This window comes from Prionailurus bengalensis, chromosome A1 (assembly GCF_016509475.1).
Source record: "Prionailurus bengalensis isolate Pbe53 chromosome A1, Fcat_Pben_1.1_paternal_pri, whole genome shotgun sequence".
Lineage (NCBI taxonomy): Eukaryota > Metazoa > Chordata > Mammalia > Carnivora > Felidae > Prionailurus > Prionailurus bengalensis.
Genome location: NC_057343.1, coordinates 91744785 through 91770669, shown reverse-complemented (window position 1 = coordinate 91770669; position 25885 = coordinate 91744785). Strand labels below are relative to the sequence as shown.

Sequence of the window (25885 nt, the reverse complement as noted above, 5' to 3'; positions counted from 1 at the left end):
CTCTCTCTCTCTCTCTCTCTCTAAAAAAAAAAAAAAATTGAAAAAAGAGTTTTCTTTGGAGATGAATCAGATGTTTTGAAACTATATAGAGCTGGTGGTTGCCCGGCACTATTAATGACCTGTAACTATGACCAAAGGAAAACAATTCAATCCAGATAAGACTGCTAATGGATGACCCAGACCCTTCAGGGTCACTGGATTAAGAACCATGACCAGCTGATGTGCTTGCTGAGGGAAAAGGGAATATAAAATGGATAGTGGAAGAAGGTAGTTATAAATATCAGCTACAACCATGTGACCAGTTATACAAACAAGGATTGTAATTATCATGAGTTCATTTTTTGTGTTATGAACATGTTTGTTTATAAAGCTTTGTTTTCTTCCTTCTTATTCCCTTAATGTAAGAGAAGATTTGTTGACTTTATACCATAGTATTTAAGCATTTTTTCCTTTGTATCATTGTATTTTAGTTACAGATACCAAGAAGAAGAATATTCATCACTTAAGGACGTTACCTCTTCTTCTGGGGGAGAGATTAGCACATTTTTGGTTTGAGGGATAGATGCGTCACGTTTGGTGGATAGAAGTATGATCTTGTTATTATCTTTATTTGAAGATTAAGTATGATTTAAAGAGATGCAAATGGGTCCCAAGGTGACAAAGGGGTGGATTTGTGATGGATAATTTTATATGTCAACTTGGGTGGGTCAAACATTATTCTGGATGTTTCTGTGAGAGTATTTTTTGGATGAGTTTCAAACTGGTGGACATTGAGTAAAGCATATTCTCCTCCATAATGTGGTGGCCCTCATGCAATCAACTGAAAGCCTGAACAGAACAAAAGACTGACCAGCAGATGGCCTTCACACTTGAAATGTAACATTGGCTCTTCCTGGGTTTCCAGCATGCTGATCCATTCTATAGATTTTTGACGTGTCAGTCTGCATAACTGTGTGAGCCATTCCTTAAAGTAAATCTTTCTCAATCTCTCTCTCTCTCTCTCTCTCTCTCTCCACACAACACACACACACACACACACACACACACACACACAAATTGGTTCTGTTTTTGTGGAGAACCCTGACTAATACAATATATTTCAGTTTTCTTGGGCATATACCTAACAGTAGAATTGTTGGATCATATGATAATTTCATATTTCACTTTTATTTTTTTATTAAAAAATGTTTTAATGTTTATTCATTTTTGAGAGAGAGAGACAGAGTGTGAGTGGGGGAGGGGAAGAAAGAGGGAGATACATAAAAAAAATTAAAAAAAAAAAGAAAGGTGCAGGGCGCCTGGGTGTCTCAGTCGGTTAAATGTTCAACTTTGGCTCAGGTCATGATCTCATGGTTCATGGGTTCAAGTCCCACATCAGGCTCTGTGCTGTCAGTCTGTCAGTGAGAAGCCTGCTTCAGATCCTCAGTCCCCTCTCTCTCTGCCCCTCCCTCACTTGTGCTCTCCCAAAAATAAATATTAAATAAAAAGGGGCAAGAACCTTGGATAAAGGGAATATGATGAAGGGTTCATGTCACTGAGTTATGAAGACCACACAAAAGCATTTCAGAGTGAGAGCAGGTGGTCACACTGAGCTGAGAGAGACAGTGGTGTCAGGATCAGTCCTGTTCCCAGGTGGACTGCTCTCAGCTCTGTTGGTTACCTGCATTCAGATCCTCTTACCTGAAGTATAAAATATTAATGTTCTGGGGGGGAAATCTCAGATGAACCAAGAAACTTTCCATAGGGGGTGAGCCAGTCTGTGGGCCACAGGGAGTCTGGGTGGCTCAGTCGGTTAAGTGTCTGACTCTTGATTTCAGCTCAGGTCATGATCTCATGGTTCATGAGTTCGAGCCCCATATCAGGCTCTGTGCTGACAAATTCTTGGGATTCTCTCTCCCTCTCTCTCTGCCCCTGCCCCGCTCTTGTGCTCTTGTGCTCTTGTGCATGCTGTCTCTCTCCAAATGAATAAGTAAACATGGAAAAAAAATAACACTGCGTTGATCTGCAATACAAAATCATGTGTTGTAGCAGAACGCATTTCTTCACAGGAAATTGTCAGAGCAGAAAAAAGAAAAGCTTTTCATTTTATGAGGCTAAAAAACATAGCTAGAACAAGAAATACAATTTTCAGCCAAACTAAGGAGCATAGACACCAAAATCCTAATCAAAACATTTGTGAACTGAAATACTTAAAAACATCATAAGCATGTCTGGTTTGTCCCAAAAAGGCACATTAGCAGATTAACGACTTAAAATTTATTAATGTAATTCACTGCATTAACAGATTAAAGAAAAAAACCCAGGATTATCTAAATGGATGCAGAGAAAGCATTTGATAACTTCCAATATTCATTCATGATTTAAAAAACTTAGTAATCTAGGGATCTTCTTTAGCCTGAAGAAGCTAGCTACCAAAAGCCAACAGAAAATATTGTACTTGGTGATGAGTCATTTTGGGTACTGATTTCTTTTAAAATCAGAACAAGACTAATTCCAATTATCATTCCCTCTAAGGGGCATTAGTCAGTGCAAGAAAAAAACAAGCATGACTGAATTAAAAATACACTCATCATTTGCAGATATGATTAACTACTGTATTATTTGGTGTCCTGCAGAGAAACAGAATATATATATATATATATTATATGTAGTCTGAGGTCTCAGAACTTGTAGCGCCCATGGCATGAGTTCCAGACAGAAGGCCAGGAGGCTTAAGATCCAAAAAGAGCTGATGTTTCAATTCAAGTCCAACAGCAAAAGACCAATGTCCCAGCTCAAGGAAGTCAGAAGCTCCCTCCTGGGAGGGTCAACCTTTTTGTTCTCTACAGGCCTTCAACTGATTGGATGAAGCCCACCTACATTATGGAGGGCAATCTGCTTTACTCAGTCTACCAGTTCAAATGTGAATCTCATATGGAGACACTTTCACAGACATACTCAGAATAATGTTTGAGCAGATATCTGGGCACCCTGTGGCCTAGTCAAGTTGACATACAAAATTAAACATCACCAACATCACCCCTTGTCTACTTGGTACCAATATGCATCACCTTAAGCCATACTTAAGCTCTATATAAAGGCAATAACAAGGTCATACTTCCACCTAACATGATACAACTATCTTGTATGTAACCAAAAACTCCCTAACCCCTTCCCCAGAAGAGGAGGTAATAGTTTTATTTTTTATTTTTAAAAAAAGTGTGTTTATTTATTTAATTTTTTTTAGGGACAATGACAGGGACCACATGTGATATTATTTGTTGATGTAGTAATTTTTTTAAGGTTTATTATTTTGAGAGAGTGCACAAGTGGGGGAGGGGCAGAGAGAGAGAGAGAATCCCAAGTAGGCTCTTCACTGTCAGCATAGAGCCCAATGCAGGGCTCGAACTCATAAACTACAAGATCATGATCTGAGCCAAAGTCAGATGCTTAACCAGCTGAGCCACCCAGGTGCCCATATTTATTTATTTTTGAGAGAAGGGGGAGAGAGCATAAGTGGAGGAGGGGCAGAGAGAGACAGAGACAGAGACAGAGAATCCCAAGCAGGCTCTGTATTGACAGTACAGAGCCTGACGCAAGGCTCCATTTCACAAACTGTGAGATCCTGACCTGAGCCAAATTGAGGAGTTGGACACTTAACTGATTGAGACATCCAGGTGCCCCAGTGTACTTGTTTATTTATTTTGTTGTTTTACAGTGAGAAAAAGTGTGAGCAGAGGAAAGGAGCAGAGGGTAAGAGGGAGAGAGAGAATTCCAAGCAGGCTCTATGCTCAGTGCAGAGCCCAACTTGGGAGTCAATCCCACGACCCTGGGACCATGACCTGAGTTGAAATCAAGAATTGGGGACTCAACCAGCTGAGCCACCCAGGCGCCCCAAGGAGGTAATGTTTTTGAGTGATGTTTATGCTTCTCCTTAATATCCTGTAACATAAATACTAAAAGCCATTAGCAGTTCTGTTTGAACTGGGTTGTTGTAGTTTTCCATTGACTTTAATCACAGGGCATGGCAATACTAAAGACATCCTAAGGGGTCACCTGTATTCCAAATGTAGTCTTCCTCTTCTCCACTGTGGAGCAGCTGTCCATTTTCCCTGAGGTACTCAGGGTCAATCACCTCAGCCAGCATGGTGACTCTATTGATTCAGAGGCATGAAGACTCCAAAGTGGCCATAGTTCAGTGGAATTATTGCTATGTCTCCAGGTGGAAGCCTCCCACTCTCTGGAACTAAGACCTCTGGGCCAGCAGAACATGTGGTTGTGGGAACAGGAGGCAAAAATTTTGCTGGTGAGTCACTAGGGGTATTAGTGAGAGATGCCTCTGTTTCTACCCCTTGATTCCTGGGCTTAAATCCTGGCTATGGTAGCAATATTACTGTTTCCTGGAATGGGTTAGAGGAAGACTAGGTAACCCACCAACCTCAAGAAATTTCCGTGTGATGAGGTACATTGATAACTACCACACAATCTTTTACCCTACGCCACCTCCCTCTTAGGTATCAGTTTGGCTCTGAAAGACCCAAAGGCTTAGTCAAAGAAATGGGATCCTTAAAATTCTAAAGAGTTAAGCATGCCACCTTCCAGGACACCTGCTTAAGAACTAAGGTCCCACAAGCTCTATATATCTATAAAAATGGCCAAAAATCTTACTAAAGAAAACCTAGAATTTTGTGTCCCAAGAACCTGGTGGTAGCTGTCAAAGTGGGGAATCCCAAAATATGACTAGACAGAAACATGGGTTGAACTAAGTTTGTGGCTAAGGGTCCCACCAAACTGCTGCCAGCCCTCAGGGAAAATTACAACCTAGAATGACAATGGGCTTTATGAGGAATGTTCAATCTGATAAGTTCATTTTAAGAAATGCACTTGAGGGGCGCCTGGGTGGCTCAGTAGGTTGAGTGTCCCACTCTTGATTTTGGCTCAGGTCATGATCTCACAGTTGTGAGATCAAGCCCTGTGTCAGTCTCTGCACTGGGCATAGAGCCTGCTTGGGATTCTCTAACTCTCTGTCCCTCTGCCCCTCCCCTGCCTTCTCTCTCTCTCTCTCAAAATAAATAAATAAATAAATAAATAAATAAATAAATAAATAAATAAAATAAATAAAAGAAATGTGCTTGAAAGCAAGGGTTCCCGAATCAACAAACAGAATGGGATGGCTATTTTAATTGGCAAGCAGAAGGCTCCAAAGGGCTTCAAAATTCCTATGTAGCTTCATTAAAAGATTTCTTGCCAAAGGCTAATGAAACATTGAAGATATAAGACATCCCTAAAACAAAAGACCTAAACCACAAGACTCCTATGGCTCACCTTCACCCTCCTTTATGTGAGTACTCAATTCTAGTAATCTTCAGTCTGAATTGCCTTTATAAGATCATAAACAAAAGTCCACCAAGTTAGTGGCCTTATGGACATCCCCATATCCATCTCCAAAGGATGGCCCCTGTATGGGTCCCTCTCAGAGCTGATAGGACTCAGGGATTTTTCTGGCCTACTGCTATGTTATTCCCTTAAACATCCAAGGAAAAAATAAAATTAAAATCAATGAAATATTTTGCCCAATTCTGGTAAACTCTGCCGAGTTACATCCTCTATTTTTTTAAACTATTTTTAAAATTTTATTTGTTTTGAGAGAGAGACAAAGCAAGTGGGGAGGGGCAGAGAGAGAGGGAGAGAGAGAATCCCAAGCAGTTCTATGCTGTTATCATGGAGCCCGACACTGGGTTTGATCTCATGACCTTCAAGATAATGACCTGAGCTGAAATCAAGAGTCCGAGCTTAACCGACTGAACCACCCAGACGCCCCACATCCTCTACTTTAAACCCCACTCAGAGCCAACAGTTGGGGTCCTGGGAAAACTGGCAGAAGCTAGCTATGGGTGAGGATTTGTACCAGAATCAGCTGTCCTAGATCTGTCTGTAGTACCCAATAGGGAGAAACAAAATTTCACATTGTCCTTTACCTTTCCAAATCCAGGGCACTGGTTATTGATCTTTGTGAATGGCTCTGGATCTTGCGAAGATAATATCTTTTGCACCCTCTTTGAGGATGCCTCCTGGGTCCATGGGGTTATTGAAGGCTGCCAGCAATATTTACTGCTTGTCCAAGCTGAAACCTGACAAGGTACTTAAAAGGACTTAATAACTCTATGATCAGAAATTTGGCCACATTGGAAGCTGACACTCAAAGCCCGATAGAAATCTTTTTAGGACTTTCCCCCTAAGTAAATAGAAAATAATGCAATTGAGTGGGCGAGTCAACTTATGACGTCATTTAGGCTACAAGGCAATTCTTGGGGGGAGTTGAAAGCAACTGTTTTTTCTTTTAGTTTTTTAAAAAGGTTTATTTATTATTTTGAGAGAGAGAGAGAATAGGGAAGGCGCAGGAAGAGAGAGGAAGAGAGAGAATCCCAAGCAGGCTCTGCACTGTCAGCAGAGTCCAACGTGGGTCTTGAACTCACTAACCGAGAGCTGTCAGACACTTAACCGACTGAACCACCCAGGGGCCCCAAAAGCAACTGTTTTTACCTCACAGATCCTTGCAAAGCTGGAGATGCGGCTCCAGAGGCAGTTCAAAGCTCACCTATCCTTTTGTACCCATCCCCAAACCTCCCCTATTTATCTTAATAGGCTTGTGACTTGCATTCTTTCCCTGTGCCCTTAAGAGGTAAAGATCAAAGCACAAACTTTGGGAAGGTAATTCTTATCAGAAGAAAAATAAACGGGGGAAATTCATTTGAAAGAGCTTTAGCCATCTGAGCAGGTGGCTTTGACTTATTCCATCTGCCAGAAAAACAACTGAGATCCAACTTCTTTTATAACCAGTAAAACAGAAGCTCGGAAATCTCTGTTTACGTCTGTCTGCATGTTTATGTGTGTCTCTATATGTGTGTTGTAGATGTGCGGTATTTTCTACCTCTAGATGATATTTTAAAGTTAATTTGTATTAGACTTGTCTTTTAATGATTTAAATACATAACCACTGACATGAACTTACTAGTCATAAAAAACTATCAAAAATATAATAGAAACTAATGCACAGGAATTTCAGGTTCACGTGATCTGGGAAAAATATTTGGTGTTAAAGCTAGTTTCAGTTTGTTGGTTTATTCAAAACAGGTATGTCTTTTGGTTATCAACATTAAATACAAAACTTCTATTGCACCTGAGTGTACTAACCAAATAACTTAGTTCTTATAAGATCTTTCAGCAAGAAAAATAGTTGTGGGGGTAATGGCTGACTTTGTCTAATGTTTTTTTTTTAATTTTTTTGATGTTTATTTTTGAGAAAGAGAGAGAGACAGAGTGCAAGTGGGGGGGGGGGCAGAGAGAGAGAGAGAGAGAGAGAGAGAGAGAGGGAGACACAGAATCCGAAGCAGGCTCCAGGCTCTGAGCAAGCTGTCAGCACAGAGCCCGACATGGGGCTTGAATTCAAGAACTGTGAGATCATGACCTGAGCCAAAGTTGGAAACTCAACAGACTGAGGTGCCCCTGCAAATTTTTATTGTGAATGAATGTTGAATTCCATGACACTTTTGCATCTATGTATAGGACTTTGTGATTTTTTTCCCCTTGGATATTTTAAGATGGGCGATTACATTAATTGGTTTTTTCCCAGGTGTTCTTTTCTGAAATTCAGGTTTTTTGAAGCACAAGTTACCTATAGTAAAATACACCCCTTTTAGATATACAGTTTGTTGATTTTTGGCAAGTACATAATCACGTCACTATTAGAAAAATAGGGGTGCCTGGGTGGCTCAGTCAGTTAAGCCTCCAACTCTGTCTCAGCTCAGGGGATGATCTCATGGCTCATGAGTTTGAGTGCTGCATCAGCTCTGCATTGATAGCGTGGAGCCTGCTTGGAATTCTCTCACTCTCTTTCTCTCTCTGCTCCTACCCCACTCATGCTCTCTCTCTCTCTCAAAATAAACTTTAAAAAAAAGCTATAGAACATTCACATCACCATAAAAAGTTTTCTTGTGCTTCTTTACAGTCATTCCTTTCCTCCTACTACTCCCTACATAAGGGAGCAACTGATTTGACTTCTGTCCCTTACAGTTTTGCCTTTTCTTGTATACTATATTTAAAGGAACACACAAGGGGCACCTGGGTGGCTCAGCCAGTAGAGCATGCTACTGACTCTCGATCTTGGAATTGTAAGTTTAAGCCCCATGTTGGATGTAGAGATTAAAAATAAAAGCATTTAAAAAAAAGATTTCCCTAGATAGAAGATTGTGTTGGTTGCAAATAAAGGTAGTTGTACTTCTTCCTTACCAATCTAGGTGTTTTTCTTTCTTTTTCTTGCCTTATAGCACAGACTAGCATCTTCACTAAAATAATGAATAGAAGCAAACATCCCTGCATTTTTCCTTATCTTAGAGGAAAAAACATTTCCACTTTTACCACCAAGTAGGATATTAACTGCAAAACCTACCACTAAATAGCCTACTGCCAACAGATGAAAAAGCACCATTGTATTTTTAGTTTGACAAAGAGTTTTAAATCAGGAATGGATATTGGATTTTGCAAATGCCTTTTTTGTGCCTTGACCTGAAAACCGTCAAAGCAGTAAGCTTAGACAATTGTACCAATGTCCTTTGTCGCCTCCTGTCTTGTGTCTAAAAAATATTATTTCATATGTTTTGCCTGTGTTTGTTATTGTTGCTGTTTTTTTTTTTTTTTTTTCAGGCAGAAGGGTAAGTCCAGTCTTCTTTGCTGTGTCTTAGCCAGAAGCAGAAGTGCAGATTTTTACAGCACTGGATGCATTTCAATCCACTGAAGTTTTTACCCTTTTTGATCTTCAAATTGTTCCACTTTGTCCAGCAGAATCCCTGCAAGGTTGGCTCTTGTGTCCTTCTGATATGACCCAATAATCTCAGATAGCTTCCCTGCTTTCAGGCGCCAAACTTCCCTTGGGTATTCCCTGCCTTGTCCTTGGAATCAGCTGTTTCTCTAAAGGAACCTTTTCCCATTAAATGCTAATTTAGAGACCATAATTTATTTTATTGCCATTGGATTGTTATTCTAGGCCTTGCAGTAGATAGCGATAGGAAAACAAATTGGGGGGAGGGGAGGGCAGGGAAGAACCACAATGTGACTCTTGTTATTTTCAATTCATATGTTAGACAACAGGTTTTTCCACTTAACTTTTTTGAAATAATGTTTTTTAATCCTTTTTTTTTTAAATGTTTATTTATTTTGAGGGAGAGAGACAGAGTGTGAGCAGGGGAGGGGCAGAGAGAGAGAGAGAGGGAGGCACAAAATCCGAAGAAGCCTCCAGGCTCCGACTGTCAGCACAGAGCCCAATGTGGAGCTCGAACTTGCCAACTGCAAGATCATGACCTGAGCCAAAGTCAGACATTTAACTTACTGAGCCACCCAGGCGCCCTGGTGTTTTTTAAATTCTTAATTAGATTGTTGTGTGGCTGCAGGCCCCGGCAGGATAGTGGAATGGGACCCACAGCCCCATTCTCTGTCAGCCAGCTCAGGAAGTTTCTTCCTTCCCTACACATCTAGCCTGTGTCCCAAGCCTCGGCACCAGCCTCTGCTCTGAGTGGAGATGTAGACCCAGGGTGCCAGGATGCTCTAGGTGGGGAGGAAAGTGGGGCTTGCACGAAGCCACTTTGTTCCCCAGGGTATGAGCCCCACTCACCAGCACTGCCTGAACCTTCGGGCCCAATGAACTTTCGGTTTTTGGAGTCTGGAACCTGACACCTTGGGAGATAATGCTGGCTCAGCGTTGAGTGTCTTGGGGAGAGTGAAAACACCCACCAAAAGGAGGGCTTTTCTACCAGGACCCAAGGCACCAGTGGCCCAGACCACAGACCTCTCTTTAGAGAGACATTGGCCAAAGATAGAATCACCACTTTAGCTGTTGGCTGCTTAACTTCCAAACCGTCAAGTACATTTTTTGCCGTATCTCTTGGAGTAGTGTTACTGCCCACACACTTATCTACTGGTATTGACAAGGAGACTCAGAACTGAAATTCAGAAATCTACTTTATTGTATTTCATTTTCTATCATCATGTATTATGTGAGAACCTGTACTTTCATGATGTGGAAAGTGTGGTTGCCCGGGAGAGATACTTACCAGGTCTCTGCAAAGCTATATACAGGATTGTGAGTAAGGGCTGGATAAGGTATGCTGACGACTCTCCTGCAGAAGTCTGATACAGATTTTCCCCTTAATTGTAAATCTAAATTCCCTCTTGCAGGGAAGACATATTGTAGATCACTTTGCTTTTTCCAACAACACAAGCTATTTTTCATTTTGAAATTAAAACATTTTATAATATGATTGCATGGTGAAAGACAATGTAACAGACAAAATCTTAATTTTAAGACAACTATCCAACTATATTTCTGTTAAACTGAATATACAATTATTGTTCCCCAAGTGATCAACTTTTGTGTACAATTTCATGTTAACAAGACAGTGAAAAGACAACTTTGTGAGGATCTGATTACAAAAATAAATCAAATAATTTACATTTAAAAAAGAATATTGACTTAAACGAATATAGTTTAAGATTACTCTGTGGCTAGTTAGGAAGTCATATATCATGTTTCCATTTGTCTGGTAGTCTCTATTAAATATTTAACACATATATTTAAACATTTAAAAACATTTATGTCTGAAGTTAACTGGTATCTGTGTCATTCCCTTGAAAAAGACAAGAACCAGGGCACCTGGGTGGCTCAGTTGGTTAAGCATCCGACTTTGGCTCAGGTAATGATTTCACAGCTTGTGGGTTTGAGCCCCACATCGGGCTCTGTGCTGACAGCTCAGAGCCTGGAGCCTGCTTCAGATTCTGTGTCTCTCTCTCCCTGCCCCTCCTCCACTCACATTCTGTCTCTCTCTCTCAAAAATAAATATTTAAAAAAACTGAAAAAAAATTTTTTTTAGATTGTGAAATTTAGACATAACTTTTTTAAAATTCAAAAGTTTGTAAAATGGATTTTCACAGTTAAGAACAACAGACCCCAATAATTACACAGCAACAGCTAACAGACAAGATGGGGTCCCTCATTTTCAGGGAAAAAAAACTAGACTTTTAATCAGGCCGAATGATGAAGAGAAATAAAACCAGTGGGCACAGCCTGAGGTGACAAGGCTGTACAAAATTCAGCAATATTCGCAGGAAAGACCCCTGCCATGCTCTTCATGTTCTTCAACGGGCTGCCACATCCTGAAGCTGCTCAGAAAAGCGAGTTGTATCCTGCTTGTCACTCTGTTCCTGAAGTGGCAGTTTGGGACCTGGGTCTGACCAGCCTTGATAAGGGCAGAGAACTTGGAGAGTACTTTCAGTTTGTAGACCAAGACTGAGACTCCCGGGTTTGCAAACTGTATGGTAATAAAGCTACCCTCGCCTCTAACCAAATCTTTGCATTCCAGGAACCAAGAACAAGCAGCAGCGAGCGGCTAATTTTCCACACTTTTAAAATACATACCCACTTTTTCCCAAAAGGGTACTAGAGAACACAAGAGGTTAGCGAGGCAGAAAGATGTGGCTTCAGCCTTCGTAGGCTCCCAGAAAAACTATCTTCAGCCTTACGACTATTGGTCCTTTCCGGACACCGTAGACCGGCAGGCTGCGATGACGTCTGGGAAATATAGTTCGAAAGGAAAGCACTGCGGTTAAGGCGAGGTACCCCTTTGCTCTCTCCTGCGCAGGCGCGATTGTGCACGGCGGCCTGGCGGCGGCGGCGAAAAATGTCCCCAGGCTAGGTATTCTGCTTGTCTCCAGTGCGGTCGGCCGCTTGGAGTCCCCGTCGCGGCGGGCTCAGGTAGTGGCTGCCGGTGAGAGCTGGCCCGGGGTGTACAGCTCTTGAGGCGGGGCCAGGGCTGAGGGCCGGCCGTGGCGGGAGTCCCAGACGAGCCCCGGCTCCGGGCGTCTGAGCCGTGGCGGCCTCGGCAGGTGAACGCGGCCCGGAGAGGAGGCGTTGCCCGGGGAGGTCTCCACTCTCGTGTCTTCCCACCCCGGGAAATCGGAGCTGTCACTGCCTGAGCTGCAGCCTCGGGCAAGGCTCCTGGAGAAGTGGCCCCAGAACCGAGATTGCGGGAAGCTGTGCTCTGTTTCAGGGTCCGTGAACCCTGGGGCTGGTTTTGCTGGTAGCGCTGGCCTCGGTCTCCCCCGCCCCCATCTCACCCCGAGTTTAAACTTTATTTTGTGTTTATCAGTTTTTGCCATCTATGCTTGTTTGGCACTTTTCCCGGAGGGAATCCTCTGGTGATTTGACTGTTCCCTTTTTCGTTGTTGTTTAGATTAATTTTGACCTTTTGCTGAGTTCCTTCCCTTTTCTCTAAATTTTAAATTCATTTGTAGCTAGTGATGCTCTTTCTTTCGAGCCTTGTGGATGGGTAATGTTTTCATTTATATTTGAGGAGGTTTGATAACTCTTCATAAAGGAAGCACAATTCCCAAGGAAGAGAAGAGAGGACTAATTTTTGCTTGGTTCTTCCTGAAAAGGACTCCAATTTCCTTCAAATGTTATATGAAGAATTATAATTATCATATTATTGTACTTTGTTGTGCATGATGTATAGTTGTATGTTACATTAGATACAATATATTTATTATGATTACATTATTATAGTACAGCCCCGAAATATTTAAATGCAGATGTGGGGAATATTTATGTTATTTCTCATTAAATGAACATCTCAGGGAGCCCGGCATGACTGCCCTTTACTCTGTTCACGTGCTGGAAGTATGCTTGCTGCCTCTCCTGGTTTTGGTGGCCACGCTCATGGACCCTCTAACTCAGGAATGCTTGGGCTTACTTGTTCCCTCTGGCTTCTCTCTGTAGGGTGCTCGGTGTGTGGAGATTTCTAATTTAGTCAGGCGTAAGGAGGGTGGGAGTATAGACAGGATGGAGAGACCTCACTGTTTCTTTCTCCATTTCAGGTGCCTTCTCCAGGAGGGGCGGCAGGGAGGGAGAAATGGCCACAAGGTTGCTGCCAGCCCATGTTCAGGTGAGTGGAGGCTTTTTTCTTGAACTGCCTTCCTGGTTCAGAGGTCATGATCACACTTACGCCATTGTTGAGGTTTACAAGGCAGTGAAGCCCACGGAGGGACCAGAGGGCCTGGTAGGGTGACTTTGGAAGGAAGGTGTTTTTCTAGTGTCAGCGCCAGTCTCATTGTGAGTTCTCCACTTAATCATTAAGTACTTGTTGATTAGGAATTGAATGGTGCCCCCAGTCCCAAGCCAATGACCCACACAGAGCTTTGTGAGGGATCTAGGTATGTGTTTTCCCTATGAAGGGTGGAAATTTGGGGAAGTCAGATAATTTTTTCAATAACATTAGGAATTCAAAGAGAAAATGCATGGGCTTTACCCTCCAGGCACTGAGGACCAATCAACTACAGCAGTCCTTGGTCCAGGTGATTTTCTAGGAAGTTCCAACGAAGAAGACCTCTGAATCAGCAGGTTGGTCAGGGATATGTTCTAGGACAGTTGACTCTTGAACAATGCAGGGGTTTAAGTGTTGCCTTCACCCAGCCCGTCCTGGAGGGTCGCTGAAATTTCTTGGTCTTGTTTCAAGAAAGAATTCAAGGACAGATACACAGCACAGTTCATGAGTGACCCAGCAGGAAAGTTTATTAAAGCAAAAAGTATATTCGCAAGATAAGAGCAGGAGAGCTCAAGAGGGAGCTTTGCATTCTGGGGTTTGGATTTCTATCTTTTTTTTTTTTATCGTTTATTCATTTTTAAGAGACAGAGCGTGAGTGGGGGAGGGGCAGAGAGTGATGGAGACACAGAATCTGAAGCAGGCTCCAGGCTCTGAGCTGTCAGCACAGAGCCTGACGCAGGGCTGGAACCCATGAGCGGTGAGATCATGACCTGAGCGAAGTCAGACACTTAACCTACTGAGCCACCTGGGTTTCTATCTTTATTTATAGTTGTTAACTAGGAATATTCTACTTGGGCCAGGAATGCAGGGTTTCAAGCTTTTTCTTCCTAATTTTCTTCCTAATTTGGCCATCCACATCTTGGGCCTGTCTGATTTGATCTGGCTTCTTGTGGAGTGCTGCCAGGACAGGCCTCTGACTTTCCTGATAGCTGGCAATGACTTCCTTGTTGCTGGCCTCCAGGTATCTGTTAGAACCTAACTAGCAGACTACTCTAACATAAGGGCTCAGGCTCTGACCCTTCCTGCGCCCCCATTGCCACTACCCACCTCCTCCAAAATCTACATGTAACTTTTAATTTAAGTTTTTCTTTAAATTCTAGTTAGTTAACCTATAGTGTAGTATTGGTTTCATGAGTAGAATTTAGTGATTCATCACTTACATATAACACCCAGTGTTCATCACAAGTGCCCTCCTATCACCTATGGCCTATCACCCATATAACCCATCCTCTGCCCACCTCCTCCATCAACCCTCAGTTTGTTCTCTGTAGTTAAAAGTCTCTTATGGGGCGCCTGGGTGGCGCAGTCGGTTAAGCGTCCGACTTCAGCCAGGTCACGATCTCACGGTCCGTGAGTTCGAGCCCCGCGTCAGGCTCTGGGCTGATGGCTCAGAGCCTGGAGCCTGTTTCTGATTCTGTGTCTCCCTCTCTCTCTGCCCCTCCCCCGTTCATGCTCTGTCTCTCTCTGTCCTAAAAGTCTCTTATGGTTTTCCTTCCTCTTTTTTCTCCCTTCCCCTATGTTCATCGGTTTTGTTTCTTAAATTCCACATGTGAGTGAAATCATGTTATTTGTCTTTCTCTGATTGACTTATTTCCCTTAGCATAATATGCTCTAGTTCCATCCACATTGTTGCAAATGAGAAATCCACATATAACTTTTGACTCCTCCCCAAACCTTAACTATTAATAGCCTACTGTTGGCTGGAAGCCTTACCAATAACGGTTGATTAGCACATATTTTGTGTGGTGTATATATTATATGCTGTAGTCTTATAATAAAGTAAGTTAGAGAACTACTAAAGTAGTTAGTTAGTTAACATTAATAAATGTTATTAACACATTTATAAGGAAGAGAAAATACATTTACAATGCTGTATTGAAAAAATATATATATATATGTGGACCTGCACAGTTCAAACCCAGGTTGTTCAAGGGTCAATTATATTGGGCGATTTGGGGCTTACAAGCAGGACTAGGCTCATATAGATGAGGAAAAGGAAAGAAAAACAGTAAAAGGAAAAGAAAGCACAACTAGGCAGTGGTCTTGGGGAACAGATTCAGGGAAATGAGCCTTCCTTCCACAGTGTTTTCTTCCCTTCTTTGCCCTTTTGTGGCACTTAGGGAAATAGAATTATAAAAACATAATCACCTCCCAACCTCTTCACAAAGGCAGAATAGAAAGAAAACACTTTTATTATTGAATAAGCATTTAGCCAGAATGTGATGTTCATCACAGACAATCCACCAAGGGGATTGCAAAGACAGAAGGCTCATTCATAGAGTTAAGTGGCTACAACCCAGTCTGGAAGTTCATCAGGTGACAAGTTAGACCCGCCTCCTCCCAGGAGACTGAGAGATCGGCACATTCAAGGAGATAGCTACCAGGTCCTTGAGGAAGCAGTCCTGAGTTGTGAGACTGGCAAGTGACTTATTTTTTAAAGTTTATTTATTTGAGAAGGAGAGAGAGCGAGTGAAGGAGGGGCAGAGAGGGGGAGAGAGTCCCAAGCAGGCTCTGGACTGAGAGTGCCCAACACCAGGCTTGAACTCATGAACCATGAGATCATGAGCTGTTGAAAAGACATTTAGTAGTGCCTCCATGCATAGTCCAGCATTTTCAGAGTTACAAAAGTGGAAACAACATAAGTAACCACTAGTAGATTAGTTAAGTAAATCGATCCATCTATACAAATAAAAGATATTGAGTACGGGGCGCCTGGGTGGCTCAGTTGGCTGAGCGTCCGACTTCAGCTCGGGTCATGATCTCGTAGTTTGTGAATTCGAGCCCCACATCGGGCTCTGTGCTGACAGCTCAGAGCCTGGAGCCTTCTTTGGATTCTGTGTCTCCCTCTCTCCATCCCTCACTAGTACTCTGTCTCTCTCTCTCAAAAATAAATAAAGGGGCGCCTGGGTGGCGCAGTCGGTTAAGCATCTGACTTTAGCCAGGTCACGATCTCGCGGTCCGTGAGTTCGAGCCCCGCGTCAGGCTCTGGGCTGATGGCTCAGAGCCTGGAGCCTGTTTCCGATTCTGTGTCTCCCTCTCTCTGCCCCTCCCCCGTTCATGCTCTGTCTCTCTCTGTCCCAAAAATAAATAAACATTGAAAAAAAAATTAAAAAAATAAATAAATAAAAGCATTAAAAATTTTAAAAAAGATATTGAGTGGGATACAGTTATATCTATAATATTTTTATTTAAACCTAGAGCCATATTAGTAAGTAGAAAGTTCTGAGAGGCATATATACATATATACAGAGAGAAGTTAGCAAAGCTTGTGTGTGGTAGTAGAAAGTTAGATGAACATTTCTTTTCCTTTTACTTATTGATGTTTTGTAATTCACTTTTAAAAGAAAAGATTTTTTTAAAGTTTATTTTGAGAAAGTGAGTGGGGGAGGGGCAGAGAGAGGGGGAGAGACAATCCCAAGTAGGCTCCACGCTGTCACGTGCTTGAACCCATCACGGAGCTTGAACCCTTGAACCATGAGATCATGACCTGAGCCAGAACCAAGAGTCGGAAGCTTAACCGACTGAGCCACCCAGGAACCCCCCCCGCAAAAAGATTTTTTAATAGGAAAAGAAAGGGGTTTGAGAGAGGTGACTTGTGATACAGGTCAGCAAGAGAAAGGTAGAACAAAGGCTTCTGGGGCAGAGAGGGAGTGTTCTACCCACAGCCTTCTCACCTGGCTCTTATTGCAAGGTCCTGTAGTCCCCCATCCTGGGTCCTCTCCTGGCAAAGCTGTGCCTGTGAATGTCTGTGCCAGGACACAGAGAAGGCCTGAGGTGATGACAGAATCCAGGCTCACCTGTTCCTCCCTGAGTGAGTTGCTGGAGCTTCCTTCTAAAGCCCGATTCTCAGGTCTGAGCTGTAAAATGGGCTTTTCATGTATCTATGATTGTGCATTTCCACATCTCAAGTTCTGTGTTTCTATTGTTGTGATTTTGTAGAATGATTTCAAGTGCTTCTCTCGTTTGGCCACTGTGCCTCATCTTCCCGGGGGCACAGTGCTTCCTTCACAGAAGGTATGTGATAGACATGTGCTTCGTCACTGAGAGGTGGTTGAGAAGTATTCGGCTCAAGATGCTCAGAACCCTGCATGGTGATCTTGCTGCTCAGTCATCCCGTTGGGGTGATGGTCCCAGGTGAGCAGGAGTGGGTTTGCCATTACAGGAGTCTGTGACGTTCAGGGACGTTGCCGTGTTCTTCAGCCAGGACGAGTGGCTGCGCCTGGACTCTGCACAGAGAACCCTATACCGGGAGGTGATGCTGGAGAATTACGGCACCCTGGTCTCTCTGGGTAAGGACTTGCCCTCGTGATGTAGAATCTTCCAGGGGAGCGTCTTGGTGCCCTCTCCAAGGAGGACACTTGGAGGGTGTGACCAGGTTCAGCCCGCAGTTGCTGTCCCCTCCCACTGCCAAGAAAGGTGTTGGTTTGGTAGAGTAGATCACGGGCATTCTTTTTATGCTTTTGCGGGTCTTGTGCCCCAGATTCTGTCCCCCTGGGTCTCACAGGAGGTTCCAGTGTACAAGAGTGCACGGCCAGCGCCCTGCTATTCTTCCTGAGACCATCTCCCGGCTGTCCTCTGTGGCAGGAATTTAAGGCCCTCTCAGAACAGCTATCCCTCTGCCCTGGAGCCCGTGCAGCTGAATGTGGGTTCCAGGATGGCTGCTTATGTCTGCACCACAGACTCATTCTCTTCTCCTTGCTCACGAACAGGAATTCTCTTTTCCAAACCAAAGGTTATCTTCCAGTTACAGCAAGGGGAAGACCCCTGGATGGTGGAAAATGGAGTTTCTCAAGACCCACGTGTAGGTGAGTGACCGTGACTGGGAGATGGGCATAGCACTTTCTCACTGCCTGGGTGCTGCTGATCAGGGCAGAGCCTGTGCTCAGGAGACACTGACCAGGACCCTCCTATGTCTGCCAAGCCAGGTGGGACATGCTGGGAAGGGCATGTCCTCTGTCTCTCTACCTTGTTGAGTCCTTGATTTGGAGGTTTGGAGGGAGAGCTGAAATCTCCCAAGGAGGGCCCCACTTGTCTCAGATGTCATTTGTAATTAAAAAATTTTTTTTTAAATTTTTTTGAGAGAGAGACCAACAGAGTGCGAGCAGGGGAGGGGCTGAGCCACCCAGGCACCCCTGTCCTTTGTAATTTGAATGCAGAATATGTGACAACACAGTATATCCTGCGTAAAGGTTTGTGAGTCATGTCTTCCCCAGTTTTTCTTGCTTTTACTGGACTATTTTTCTTTCTTTCTTTCTTTCTTTCTTTCTTTCTTTCTTTCTTTCTTTCTTTCTCTGTCTCTTTTTTTCTTTCTTATGTTTATTTACTTATTTTTGAGAGAGAGAAAGAACACAAGCAGGGAAGGGGCAGAGAGAGAGGGAGACACAATCCAAAGCAGGCTCCAAGCTGTCAGCACAGAGCTGGACACGGGGCTTGAACCCACAAACTGTGAGATTATGACCTGAACTGAAGTAGAACTCTTAACTGACTGAACCACCCAGGCACCCCTGGACTGATGATTTTCTTTTCTTTTTTTTTTTTTTTGAGAGAGAGAACGTTCGTGCGTGAGCAGGGAGGGGCAGAGAGAGAGGGGGGATAGAGAATCTGAAGCAGGCTCCAGGCTCTGAGCTGTCAACACAGAGCCTGATGCAGGGCTTGAACTCAAACTGTGAGATCATGACGTGAGCCGAAGTTGGACGTTCAACCGACTGAGCCACCCAGGTGCTCCTGGACTGATTTTTTTCTTATATTATTTATCTTCTCTTTGTGTTTGAACAAACCTTCTATTGCTACAATATATCCCTCATTGTTGTATCTTGCATTTTTGTTTGATGTTATTGGTCTGCAACTTACTATATATGGTTCAGCTAAAAAGGAAAAGCAGATGTATGTGTATTTATATACTACATGAGAGAGAGAAAGCAGGGTAGCAAAATGGCGATAAATCAAATATAGGCAGAAGGTTTGCAGATACTCACTATGGCATTCTCCTAAATCTTTTGTGGGAAAATATTCAAAATACGATGTTTCAGCCCTGGTTGCTAGGATATACCTCTCAGTCTCTAAAACTCCTGCGGGTTGCTGGGTCAGTAAACTCTTACTTGCTTTTCTGCTTTGTCTTTGTTTTTGTTACTGTTGTTGTTATGAGATGGTGTTTTGTTTTGTTTTGTTTTGTTTGGTCTTTGTTTGCTTTTGTTCTGTTTTGTCTTTGATTCTAGCACCAGAGGGTGGGTCTCTCCTGTGCTCTGCTATTTATCCAGGATTTATTTCTCTCAGTGGCAGGACGCAGGTCCTGTGTCAGCTCAGTCTCATGTTTCCATTCATGAGCCTGGTCTTCAGATTTTCCCCTTCGGTTTGACTAGCCTATTTTCTTGAATAATGTTTTTAGAAAGGTTCGTGCGTGCTATATTTGTGTATATCTAAAATAAATCCTCTTATCTCTCCTGTGAGAATTATAGATCTGGAATTCTGGCATCAATTTTTTTTCTTCACACTTTGCTCTAGTGTAGAGCATTGAGTGTTATTGATAAAAATCCTCCATTAGTTTGATTCTTTTCCCCCAATATTCTGTGTAAAAAACCGTTTTTTTTCCCTGTTTGGGGGTCTTCTGTCTAGAATATTATGGGATAGTCTCCTTATTTTTGGAATTTATAAGACTGATTAGGTTGTATGAAGGAGTTTTGTTTTAATATTGTTACTTGGCTTCACAGGGCCCTTAGCTTTGAAGAGCCAAGGCTACCCCGCTCCCCACCCCCCTACTTCAGGGATTTTTTTTTTTTTTACTCCACACTAACATGTATTCTGCCACCTTTCACCAACAATTCAAGGAAGCTAACTGTAAGAATAATGATAAAATAGAAGTTCAGTCAGAACCTTAGAAAATAAATATGTTTGTGGTCAGGACAAGAATGGTAGCCATGGAATGGTAGCCATGGGTGAGTTTCAAATTTGTCTCTGAGCTTTCTGGTTGGTAAAGAAATCATTAGTATCAAATTGACTGTGTTTGTCTTTTGCAAGCATTAAAAAATTAGCTACTTTTAATTCATACAAGGTATACATGGTAATGTAAAAAAGAGGAGAAAAAAAAAAAGGTGTTTGCCCTGAAATTTTGGCAGCCAACCATGATAAACTTTTGTTGGTGTTTTACTGTTTATCCTTTCAGGTTGTGAATATTTGTTTGAGTGTATTTGTGCGTGAGGGAGAGAGAGACACAGAGAAAAAGAAAGAAACAGATTGTACATATTCTCGGGGCACCTGGGTGGCTCAGTCAGTTAAGCATATGACTTTGGCTCGGGTCATGATCTCACAGTTCCTGGGTTTGAGTCCTGCATCTGGCTCTGTGCCGACAGCTCAGAGCCTGGAGCCTGCTTCGGATTCTGTGTCTCCCTCTCTCTCTCTGCCCCTCCCTGCCTTGCACTCTGTCTCTCTCTCAAAAATAAACATTAAAAAAAAATTAAAAAAAAAAAAAAGATTGCATGTATTCTCAAACTGTTTTAAATTGGGAATATCCTTCACTTATTCAGCCCTCATTAATTAGGGGCCCACCTGTTTGAAAGAACTCTGTTGTATTGGTAAGCCATATTTTATTAAATAATCTTTTGAAAATATTAGTTTCTAGGTTTTTTTTCTGTTATGAAGATTGCTTTTATGGCTATAAAATACCAAGGTTTAATATGAGAAACAGAGAAATTGTCTAGAGGATAAATAATTACAGCACAAAGGCATGAGTATTACTGTTAAAAGGGCAAGGAATGTGAATTGAAAATTCACCCAGGATTCTTTGAAAAACTGTTCAATTTTATTATAATCAATGAAATACAAACTAAAGCAATGAGATACCATTTTCCCCCTTATTATATTACCCCAGATTAAGAAATACATATCCAGTGTTTTCCTACTGCTCTGAGTGATATTGGAGTCTTTAATGGGATTTAAATTTAAAATCAAAATTAAAAAAAAAATTAAAAAATTAAGTTAAAAAAATTTGAAAACATGATGCCATCAACTTTCATTTGTTGACTTGGAGAGAAGCCCACAAATTTTTTTTATTTAATTTTTTTAATGTTTATTTATTTTTGAGAGAGAGAGAGAGAGAGAGAGCGCGCATGAGTGGGGGAGGGGTAGAGAGAGAGGGAGACACAGAATCTGAAGCAGGCTCCAGGCTCTGAGCTGTCAGCACAAAGCCGATGCAGGGCTCGAACCCATGAACTGTGAGATCATGACCTGGGCCAAAGGCAGCTGCTTGACTGACTGAGCCACCCAGGTGTCCCCACAAATTTTTTTTTAAGTGAGGAGGGGGTAGGAAGCAATGTAGTTTCAACCATTTTTTATTTTTTAAGTAAAAGTGTTTTCTCATGTCCCCCCAAATTCTGGTGAGCAAAATTCCATATCTAGCAGTGATTATATTTGTATGTTGTATTTATGGGTGAACTCTATTTTTGTATTTATAGTTTTCTGTGTTTTCTTCAATTTTCTTACAATGATTATGTATCTTCTTTTTAGTTAAGAAAATAAAAGCTCTTTCATAAAATACAATTCATTCTTTTTGAAGCAATGATTCCACTGTATCCTAAGTGATCAAAAAGTGGACTGAAAATTATTCTCAAGCATGTACTCCTCTTCCAGTATGCCCCATATCGTTATACGGCACCAGTCTCCATTGAGCTGCCCAGGCCAGGAGCTAGACGTCATCCTTGAGTCCTTTCTTTCATTTACTCTGTACATCCTATTTATAGGTTGAAGACACTTGTCATCTCTGCCTTCAGAACATCACGAATGTGCCCACCTCCCCCCGCTGTGCCAGTGCACATCCATCCAGTCTCCTAAGTGAACTGCTCTGCATCTGCCCTTGTTTCTCCTGACCCCCAATTACAATCCATTTGTCACACAACCATCGAGGTCCTTTTTATTTAAAAAAAGAAAAAAATTTTTAATGTTTATTTATTTTGAGAGAGAGTATGAACAGGATGGTGGCAGAGAGAGAGGGAGGCACAGAATCCAAAGCAGGCTCCAGGCTCTGAGCTGTCAGCACAGAGCCTGACTCGGGGCTCAAACCCAGGAACCTTGAGATCTGACCTGAGCCAAAGTCAGACGCTTAACCGACTGAGCCACTCAGGCACCCTGTATTCCTTTTTAAACAAAACTGCCACATCCCCCAACCCCCAGCGATCCTCAGAAGAAATTTCACATGTGTTCGTATCTTACAAGACCCACGTGGTATGGCTCCTGCCTACCTCTTTCCTCACCTCGTTACACTGTCTTCTTGTTCCCTTTTGCTTAGGCCACACTGGACTTCTCTAGGCTCCTCCAACACTCAGAGCTTACTCTTGCCTTAGGGCTTTGGGCTAGCTGTTCTTCCTGACTAGAATCATCTTTATACCCACATTTTTACATGGCCAGCTCTTATTATTTAGATCTCTTTTTTTCAATGTTTATTTATTTTGAGAGAGAGTGTGAGCAGGGGAGGGACAGAGAGGGAAAGAGAGAATCCCAAGCAGGCTCCACGCTGTCAGCACAGAGCCTGACATGAGGCTCGATCTCACGAACCGTGAGATCATGACCTGAGCCGAAATCAAGTCAGATACTTAACTGACTGAGCCACCCAGGCGTCCCTAGATATCATCTTTAATTTTACTTCTTGTCATACAGCTTGTTTGCCCTTACCGCACATCACCTTGTTTTTGTTTGTTTTCTTAGTTCTCATTATCCCTAGTTTATTTGATCAGTTGGTCATTGTCAATATCCCGCTGCTAGAATGTACACCTTGTGAAAACTTAATTCTTGCCTGATATGTACCCCGTACTCCTGATCTTGATCTTTGCATGGTGGGCACTAAGTAAATACTCCTTGGGTGAGTACATGTCCATCATAACACCATAAATAGCCCTCAGATGAGTTCCAAAATAGCACTGATGGAGGCCCTGTGTTACAGAGAGCTTTTTATGGCCAATGGCTCTTCTAGTTTTTACTTCTAGCCCCTCTGCAGTTTTCTTGTGGACTTACCTCAAGGGCGGTGGTGGCTGCTGTGGGAGAGGAAGCTGAGGAATAAATAACACAACCTGCTGCACTCACAAGTGCCCTGTGCCCTGCCAACCTGAGCTTTGTTACTAAAGCAGCCTGGCTCCTTTTGTTGGAGGGGCTTCTCTGAGTTCTTCAGCTCACCTACATGCAGGTGTCCTCAGACCCTCTGCACTCAGGCATGTCTCCCACCCTGCTTCTTTCTCTTGCCTTTATTTCTCTCTACCCTTTCCTAAGAATCCAAGGGCGTACTTGTTAGCAATCCTTGTATATGTATTTAAAAATTTTTTAATGTTTATTTTTGAGAGACAGAGGGTGGGTGGGGGAGGAGCAGAGAGAGAGGAGACACAGATCCAAAACAGGCTCTAGGCTCCGAGCTGTCAACACAGAGCCCGACGCGGGGCGTGAACCCATGAGCCATGAGATCATGACCTGAGCTGAAGTTGGATGCTCAACCGACCAAGCCACCCAGGTGCCCCTATCCTTGTATATTTTGATAGCACCTTTCTTTATCCTCCGTGCAAGGGAGACTTACCCGTTTTGTTTATTTTAGGATGGGAGAGCTTGTTTGAAACTGCAGTTTCTGAAGAAGACAATCAGGAAGTAATGAATAAACTCCGAGGTGACGGTCCTTTTGACTTCAAGTTGGGGAAAACCTACATAAACGAGGACAAGCTAGAGAAGCAGCAAGGCAAAAAGAACAAACCTTTCAGGAAAGTTTTAGTTACCATCAAGAATACATACCTGAGGGAGAAGAGCTTTATGGGTATTGAGCTAGGGAAAAATCTCAGTCTAAAGTCATCGCTTATTAGAAAACCCAGACTCGTTTCCAGGGGAAGGAAACCCCATTCACAGCAGTATTCCATTCTGTTTAAACAACTGGGAGTCAACACGGTTCGCAAATGTTACAAATGTAACATCTGTGGGAAAATCTTCCTCCACAGTTCTTCCCTGAGTAAACACCAGAGAATCCACACTGGAGAGAAGCTCTATAAATGCAAGGAATGTCGTAAAGCTTTCAGCCAAAGCTCGTCTCTCACTCAGCACCTTAGAGTTCACACAGGAGAGAAACCTTACATATGCAGCGAATGCGGAAAAGCCTTCAGTTTCACCACCTCTCTTATTGGACATCAGAGAATGCACACTGGAGAGAGACCCTATAAATGCAATGAGTGTGGCAAGACATTTAAAGGAAGTTCATCCCTGAATAATCACCAACGGATTCATACTGGAGAAAAGCCCTATAAATGTAATGAATGTGGGAGAGCCTTTAGCCAGTGCTCCTCTCTGATTCAGCATCACAGGATTCACACTGGAGAGAAACCTTATGAATGTAGTCAGTGTGGGAAAGCCTTTACCTCAATATCGCGGCTAAGTAGACACCATAGAATTCATACTGGAGAGAAACCCTTTAATTGTAACGAGTGTGGGAAAGTATTCAGTTACCACTCAGCTCTTATTATACATCAGAGAATTCACACTGGTGAGAAACCTTATGCATGTAAAGAATGTGGGAAAGCCTTCAGCCAAAGCTCTGCTCTGATACAGCATCAAAGAATTCATACAGGAGAAAAACCCTACAAATGCAACGAATGTGGGAAGGCTTTCTCCTGGATTTCACGGCTTAATATACACAACAGAATCCATACTGGAGAGAAACCATACAATTGTAAAGAATGTGGAAAAGCCTTCAGTTCCCACTCAGCAGTTAACACTCATCGAAAAATTCATACTGGAGAGAAACCTTATAAATGTAATGACTGTGAAAAAGCCTTCAACCAAAGCTCAGCTCTCATTCAGCATCAGAGAATTCATACTGGAGAGAAACCATTTAACTGTAAAGTATGTGGGAAAGCCTTCAGACAGAGTTCCTCCCTCATGACACACATGAGGATTCATACAGGAGAGAAGCCTTATAAATGTAAAGAATGTGGTAAGGCTTTTAGTCAGAGCTCATCCCTTACCAATCACCAGAGGACTCACACTGGAGAGAAACTATAAATAAAACGCATGTGGAAAATCTTCCAACTGAAGTTCATTTCATACTAAATTTCAAAAACTTCATCCTGGGCAGAAAGTGATGAAGGGTAGTTGATTGTGAGTTAAACTTCAGAATTTAGACCTCCTCAAACGAGACTTCATGATGCAGGTAACCTTAGGTATATTAGGAAAGCCTCTATAAAATGTTATCCACCCCCCCCCCCATAGCTTTTCAGGTAGAGAGTTTGTAAGGTTTCTTTTCTCTTCTTCCTGGGGATATTGTGACGAGAGCCCCCCCAGCTTTCGCAAGCATCACAGGGAAGCATGTTGATTTATGTTGAAGTGCAGCCATAAAATCCAGACTTTAGATTAATGGAGGAATCTATTTTTTTGAAACTACATTTAAGTGTTATGGAAGCCAGTTATGCTCAGAAGAATGTTTTGGAGAAGAAATGTAAGCAGGTGACCTGTACTACCTCATTGTCACTAAAATGTGTTTTTTAATAGTTTCAAAGAAAATTCTGTACTTGGTCGTTGTGGAAACTTTTGTGTTGTTTCTTTTCTGCTTTCCAGGCCATTTACCTGAAAAGCAAATCACTCTGTAAACTCTGCGGGCACACAGTCCTGTGAGTTTTCTCCCTACTTGTTCCAAACTCTGAAGCAGATCTAAAATCATTTTATTTTAAATCACAAAATGCATGGTATTTCACTTGGTTTTATCCGAAAGTGATTACCTGAATTAAAGGTTATTCAGACAACTA

General features: G+C 42.5%; 1 protein-coding gene and 1 pseudogene across 1 annotated transcript; both read left to right on the top strand.

Moving 5' to 3' along the window:
- The first annotated feature begins 9726 nt into the window (after positions 1-9726).
- On the top strand, positions 9727-10741 carry LOC122471750 (annotated as a pseudogene).
- A 718-nt stretch (positions 10742-11459) lies between these two features.
- Positions 11460-25885, top strand: ZNF879 (zinc finger protein 879). Its single transcript, XM_043585586.1, has 5 exons — positions 11460-11782; positions 12904-12971; positions 17293-17419; positions 17840-17935; positions 23698-25885. The coding sequence occupies exons 2-5, from the start codon at positions 12939-12941 to the stop codon at positions 25143-25145; spliced, it is 1704 nt and encodes a 567-aa protein (XP_043441521.1). The 5' UTR covers positions 11460-11782; positions 12904-12938; the 3' UTR covers positions 25146-25885.

Coding starts and splice junctions, on each gene's coding strand:
- ZNF879 (XM_043585586.1), top strand. CDS start 12,939: ATGGCCACAAGGTTGCTGCCAGCCCATGTTCAG. Junction 17,420..17,839: donor CGGCACCCTGGTCTCTCTGG/GTAAGGACTTGC, acceptor GCTCACGAACAG/GAATTCTCTTTTCCAAACCA. Junction 17,936..23,697: donor TTCTCAAGACCCACGTGTAG/GTGAGTGACCGT, acceptor TGTTTATTTTAG/GATGGGAGAGCTTGTTTGAA.